The following is a 7,036-nucleotide window of genomic DNA, read 5'->3' as shown; positions in this document are numbered from 1 at the left end:
ACACTCCTCAGCAAAGCTATTTAGAGGGCAGCGGGTAGAGGGGAAACCTATTTAAGGTAATGCCACACACCTGGACACTCAGCAGATTTCTTAGTGTTCTGCCTACCCCAGGTCCTTTGCTACTGGTGAAGGAATTCCTTTTTGCCAAACTTAACAGTTTCTAAGAATATACACAGTAGGCTTAACCGCGATGTCTTGAACTTAGCAGACCAGAGAATAAACTTGTTCTTTGGGGTTTTTTGTTTGTTTGTTTTTTACCAGAGATTGAACTCATGGGCACTCAACCTCTGAGCCACATCCCTAGCCCTATTTTGAATTTTATTTAGAGACAGAGTCTAAATGTTTAGCAGATGCTTCATAAATATTAAGCATCTTGGTTTTTTGTCTTCTTCTTTGGGGGGTGGAGATAAAAACATTCCTGAATTCCAACTGTCAAAGAGATAGTGATGAAGTTATTGCTCTAGGTATTTCAGATGGAAGGATTAAAGGCTTTTGGGGGCAAGATTATTAAAACTAGTTTTTCCTGCTTGTCCATTGAGTCTTTTTTTTAAGCTTGAAAACTTATTTAGCAACTTGAGAAGAGTATTTCAGAAACTAAGCTTCCTCCCTAGAAACAGCTAGCTTAACACAAGACTTAACAGCTAGTGTCTTCAGTCTCACCTCAATTCCAGCTCTACCGCTTGCTAGCTGCACTCCTTTGCTGTCCTTGGTCTCCAACTGGTTCACAGCAATGGACAGCCTCTCTCACCCAGGGCTTTGGTGGGAAGATAATGTATCTCAAGTGCTTGGCTCACAGGAAGCACTCATCTTAGCACCCAGTGAGATGTGGCTTCCTACCCTGCTAGCACCCTAACAAACAAGAACAGGATGGGTTGGGGTATAAGGACAGTTTCTTCTCTGACCAGAGAATAAACTTGTTCTTTGGAGTTTTTGTTTGTTCGATTTTTTTTTTACCAGAGATTGTACTCAGGGGCACTCAACCACTGAGCCACATCCCTAGCCCTATTTTGAATTTTATTTAGAGACAGGGTCTCACTGAGTTGTTTAGCACCTCCAATTGCTGAGGCTGGCTTTGAACTCACAATCCTCCTGCCCCAGTCTGCTGAGCCGCTGGGATTATAGGTTTGCACCACCGCACCCAGAAAATAAATTTATTCTTGAGAATCAAATCAGTGAAAGGTAGTGAGGCTCTGAAATTCAGCACTTACTGATAAAAGGTCCAAAAGGTCCATCAAGTTATATAGTTCTTTCACTCTACCTTCTCTTCTATGCACAGATGACACATTTACCAAAAATTTCTTAAGATCCAGCAGAAATGGTCCTCCTTCTACAACTTCTTCATTTTCCCTCTAAACCAAAATTCTAGTTTTTACAGCTTTTGATTACTCTTTCCTAGACTAGTGGCTTATGTGTATGTACAATATTTACAAGATTTCTGAAAGCAAGAACCACATCTCATCTCTATATTCCCTCAAGGCTACTCCAGGGCCTCTTACATAACAGATTCTGAACAAGTTATGAAGGGAAGAGTTATTGCTTATTGAATGCAGAGTTCCTGTCTGAAATGAAAAGGTTTTGGAATAGCAGTGGTGATTGCCAAAATAATGTGATATATAATGCTGCTGACTTGTATGTCTAAAAATGCTTAATTTTCTGTTACAAATAAGTAAATATTTATATAATACTGTTGGCAGCTCAATAACTCCAGAAAGAGCACTTCAACTTGAAATAACAAATCTTCAATAAAAGACCTTCTCTGGATATCTTCCATGAGTAAGTGCTTAACAGATATCTGCTACATAAGTCTATGAATAATGTCAAATTTGAGAAAAAGTTTATCAAATTGATAACAGCATATTGTGTATGAAATGGATGCAGGCTTACAATTTTTTTTTTAATATCAAAGAGGCTTTCGTAAACTTTATTTGGCTTTCAATTAAAACAGAGATTTCTAACTCAACAAGAACACAACAATTATGGCAATTATCACACAGTAGTAGCTCAAAGAATTTCAAAGTCTTTAGTCTTCAAGTTCCAGGTAACAACAATTCAGTTTGATTCCCTCCTTCACTGTGGAATTCTAAGAACTTGTCTGGTTCACTTAATCATCTTACTGGGGATGGTCCTTTCCTGCCATCCACTCAAATCCAGAATTCCTGATTTGTGGCACGCAATATCTCAGTCACCTACAGAAGCAGCTGGAAATTAGAAATTTTATCCAGCATCAGGGATTAAAAAAAAAAAAAAAACAAAAAACTTCTTTTAAAAGATGTAATGAATCCTGGTGTTCACCACTAAAAAGATCCTCAAGTATAAAAATGTATAATCTGTGCTTCTTTTTAAAATAAAATCTTTTAAGGTTCAAAGAAAAAAAAATTCCTACCCTGACACAACAGCCACACAAGGAGCTGAAAGACCTGCTGTTTCCATTACAGACAACATGAGACTTTTAAACCACACCACTTAATGAAAGAAAATGGTGAGGCTTTCTAAACAGTACTCCTCAGCCCAGATGTGGAGACAGGCACAGCCCTCCATCCTCAACTGTATTCCCACCACCTTTGCAAAGGCCACTGAACATGTCTCTTAAATGCTGGATTTCAGCTCTTCATCATTCTGCTGTGAGAATCCCTTCTCTTTAAATTCTTTGTCACAGTCTGGGGAAATACTCTGGCCTTCTGTGGTATTGACAGCATCTGAGTCCAATCTTCTTCTTTTCTTCAGTTGGTGCAAATGGGATTTGGATTTTATATGTGCTGATAAGACAAAACCAAACAAACAAAAGCCTCATTAGGACATTTTAGAATTAATCCTAAAAGCAATTCAACTACATAATTTTTATTTTTAATAATAAATGACAGGATTGACAAACTAGTATACCTGCTTAGCATTTTTTAAAGGAAAAATAATTTATATGGCCAGCTAGCTTACCAAGTCAGAAAGAACTTCCATGTATCAAGTGCTAGGTGCAGCATATCACTAACCCTCACAACAATATTGCTTTTTAAAATTTTATTTTATTATTTTTGGGGATACTAGAGATTGAACCCAGGAGCACTTTACCACTGAGCTACAACCCTGGTCCTTTTTATTTTGTCTCAATAAGTTGCCAAGACTGACCTTGAACTTGGGAACCTCCTGCCTTAGCCTCCCAAGTCACCAGGATTATAGCAACCTTGCCCAGCTCTTGTGCTCATTTACATAGAGGGAAACTGAAGTTCAGAGAGGTCTCACAATTTGTCCAAAGTCACACAGCAGGTAAACTCTTTTGCTAGACCTCATTTTCCAGAATCAGATCTCTATGGTATGGGGCTTCCTGTTACAAATACATTTCAACTCACAAGGCTAGAAATCCAAATCTTTGTCTATGCCTCACGCTGTAGCATCAAACATATTAGGTGCCTCTCTCCCACTCCTGCCCAGCTCTCACACATTGTCCCTCTTGGTCTGATATCTTTAGTCCTGGATCAAATAAGCCATTTGAAGGACTAACCCACAAGGCTTCCATTCTGTGAGCATACAATGCTCCAGAGAGATAGTAAGGGGGTGCTGTCTCTGACCACCTCTTCTTTGAGTCCAGCAGCGAAGCTGAGCACACACTGTGGTATGATTCTATTGCTGACCTCTCACCCCTAGGACAGTTCTCACCTTCTGACTAACGCATATAGTCTCATTTTTCCTATCCTGTTTTTCTTCAAGAAAATGTCTCCTGGAAATGCTTAAAGTGAGGGACGACTTGATAAATTTATTTTATGCATAGTAAAAAAACATTATCCTTAAGGGCTTAGAAACATGTATAAGTAAGAAAGAGGTTAGAAGTCAAAGAACAGTTTTTTGGGGGAGAAAAGTCAGCTTTGTTCTCCAGCTAGAGCCTAAGGCTAAATCTGGGCTCTGGACTGGCTCTCCATGGCAGCAGGAGATGGGAGCAAGGACTTGACAGATGGCACTATAGAAGGGCTTACACAGCTAAGCTCACAAAGGCTCACAAATGTTGCTTCTCTGAGGCTCCCCCTGAATGACATTCGACAAATCGAACCACTAAGTTTCCTTTACGAAACAATCAGACACTCTCTTTCCCTTCCCCTTTCATCATTATAAACCAACGACAATCAAGGCTTCTTCTGCTGGCTAGGCAATCACAGCCATCCCCAGTCTCTGACAATGGAGTTCATTTTGCCAGTTACCAGTTAATAGACCTAATCATTCTATTGGTTGATATGAGGAGAAAAATCTACTTCTCTAAGAATCTAAGCAAAGCAGTATTCTGAACAGAAGGATTCCAGCCACTGGCTAAACTATAAGCCCCACTGTGCCTAAAAGAAGCTAGCCTTACATGTTTCTAGATTCAAAGCTTGGGGATGAATCCCCTAAGCTTTGACTAGATGACTACAGAAATTCACAGGAGAGTGATATGGAGGTGGAAGGTGATTATGGTGGGGCAAATCTAAGTTCTAAAGCAGAGATGCAGAGCCTTAGGGCAGGTAGCCTGGGGGTGGTGGTGTGCACTACCTTCTTCCTTCTTTATACACACTGTTAGTTTCTGTTCCGTCTTTCATCACAGTTGAGCCATTCCCACTAGCTCAACAAATTACCTTGAAAAGTACTGAAGAGATAACTATTTCTGAGGAATGTGCTCCAGAGAAGTAACTGCACTTCTGCTCCCTCCCAGCTATGCTTCTGCTTCTTCAGGTTCCTGGAGGAGGTGACTTGATTCCCTTACAATCATGTCACCCCCACTGAGTTCTAAACATGAAAGGCCAAGAAATTTCTCTCAGGCAGGATTTTGAAGTCAAAGGAGCTCTAGAAAGTTAACTGCAGATCTCTGAGTAGAAATTACCTATTCCAGCTAGAGCTGGAGGGTGTAAAATATGCCTTTACATTTCAGAATGCAGAGACAACTCCCCAGATTGGGAAAGCTTCCAAGGAATTTTAAGCACAGGCTCTTAGAGGAATCTGGCTTTCCCTTTACAAATAAGCAGACTCCAGCATTCAACCTACCAAAGACCTAAATTTTAAGGAAGGCAAGGTAACACACCCTTACATATTTCTCCATGCCTTTCCCACACTCTACCTGCCCATTCACGGTCCCCAATGATGATTCGATCACAGAGATCACACATATGGTAACTTCTCTTGTTCTCAGTTTCATTGAATGGCATCTTCATTGGAGCAACTGCAGGCTTGTGACCCTAAAATCAAGGAGGCAGAGAAGGGGAGAACAATCAATTCAGAGATTTGGGTATAGTTCTCTGGTATTAAGGGAATGGGATTTTCCCAAGTTTCCTTTTTTCACATCCAGTGGAGCAGGTAGGCTGTGAAAAAATTTTATCAACAGCCTTTCTATTTTTTGATACAGGGGATTGAACCCAGGGGTGCTTAACCACTGAGTCACATCCCCAGCCCTTTTTATTTTTAATTTTGAGACAGGGTCTTGCTAAATTTCTTAGGGCCTCACTAAGTTGCTGAGGGTGGCTTTGAACTTGTAATCTTCCTGCCTCAGCCTCCTGAGCTGCTGGGATTACGGGCGTGCGCCACTGTGTCCACCTAGCAATAATCTTTCTAAATGTGAAAGTAGAAACACAATGACCAGGGATCTAAAAGCAGCCAGCCCTATCTGCTTTATTCCATGAAAAAAGAGGTGTGTTCCCCCAACACAGTAACAAAAATATCAGTGAAGGAAAATTACAATAAACTGTTCCATGATTAATAATCACCTGAATAAAACTTTGCACTATATCAAGAGCAGGTTCCAGAACAGATTCCTTCCACTTTGAGATATCAGACACCTCTAGGCCATATACTGGAGGGACACTGGGACCAGGTCCTAAAGATGACAAAGAAAAGTTGTGAGAGGTCATCTTCCAAGACCCAATCCATTCTGTCCTAGGACTCTACAACCCTCAAGAGTAACACACAGGGCCAAAGAAATAAACATTCTGTCCAAACTACTCATCCTTATAAATATTAACCACAATCCAAGAAAGACCTATAAGGTTGGTGTTTTTGTTTTGTTTTATTGTTTTGTGTACTAGAGATTGAACCCAGGAGTGCTTTACCACTAAGCTACATCCCCAACACTTTTTATTTTTTTTAATTTTGAGACAGGGTCTCATTAAGTTTTTGAAACTGGTCTCAAACTTGTAATCCCTTGCCTCAGCCTCCCAAGTCACTAGGATTACAGGTGTGCCACATCTGGCAAGATCTTGAAAGTTAACTAGTCTGCAGCTAGTAAGTCTGGTTACATATCCAGAGACTCAGGTGCAGAATCTAGCTAATCAGTAAAGAAATCAAAATGGAGTAACAGCTCTAGTGAACACTGTATGGGCTACATCATAAAGACAGCACATAATAGAAGGAAATAAAGAGCTTTACATGTCTGAGTTCCATGTCATCTTACAATTATGGCACTCTGTGGCAAGAGAGTTCTCACCTTTCTTTGGGAGCGGACATTAGTCTCAGGGAAGACATATCCCTCTAGTAGCCTAGCATTCATGAAAATCCTTGATAGCATGCTGATGACCATGGGCTGGGAACAATAGTATGAGCCAAGAAGCTGCAGAATCTGGGAACTACAAACATGTCCTGGAATTAATCTAGATGACTCCCTTCTTTTAAGAGCCTATTCTAGAGGCGTATTCAAGAAATTCCCACTGGTAAATACTTCTGAATGGAGATGTGACTGAAGATAGCAAGGAGTATAGCTGCAGGCATTTCACCCAAGAGCCATCCATGTAGCAGGACTTTAGTCTCTGTTTGCTGGTAGCTTCCTCAGTCTACAGACAAACTAAATTGCTTTCTGCAGGTAGGTGAAGTCAGTTGACTAAAGGCAAAGAGCATCACCCCAAGGACAAAAAACATCAAAGGCATCAGAATGCCAACGTCTGGCAGGTGCTGGCCTTTTGATTGTGCCAACCACAAATAAGATTCTTTACAAACTAGACTGGGCTGCACCTGCCACCACACGGAAAGGTGAGACTGGGAGGGTGCAGGCAGCACCCACAGTACACCTGGCCTTGGCTAAGCTTTGCACCTGTTT

At 40.8% G+C, this 7,036-nt stretch overlaps 1 protein-coding gene across 4 annotated transcripts in view; it reads right to left on the bottom strand.

The window, feature by feature from the left end:
* Positions 1–1,866: 1,866 nt before the first annotated feature.
* Trit1 (tRNA isopentenyltransferase 1) overlaps positions 1,867–7,036 on the bottom strand; it is a 49,707-nt gene continuing 44,537 nt past the window's right edge. For all 4 annotated transcript variants that reach the window (XM_046469133.2, XM_058570861.1, XM_046469134.2 and 1 more), the window contains 3 exons: positions 5,715–5,824; positions 5,072–5,189; positions 1,867–2,756 (listed from right to left, as the gene is read on the bottom strand). In XM_046469133.2, coding sequence (XP_046325089.1) covers positions 2,587–2,756; positions 5,072–5,189; positions 5,715–5,824 — 398 coding nt within the window. In that variant the 3' untranslated portion in view covers positions 1,867–2,586. The remainder of the gene's footprint in view (positions 2,757–5,071; positions 5,190–5,714; positions 5,825–7,036) is intronic.

This window comes from Marmota monax, unplaced genomic scaffold, assembly GCF_021218885.2.
Source record: "Marmota monax isolate L192 unplaced genomic scaffold, Marmota_monax_Labrador192_F-V1.1 WCK01_AAM20220418_F8-fsc00008, whole genome shotgun sequence".
NCBI classification, from domain to species: Eukaryota; Metazoa; Chordata; class Mammalia; order Rodentia; family Sciuridae; genus Marmota; species Marmota monax.
The sequence above is the reverse complement of the archived record's forward strand: the minus strand, read 5'-3'. Positions and strand labels throughout refer to the sequence as shown.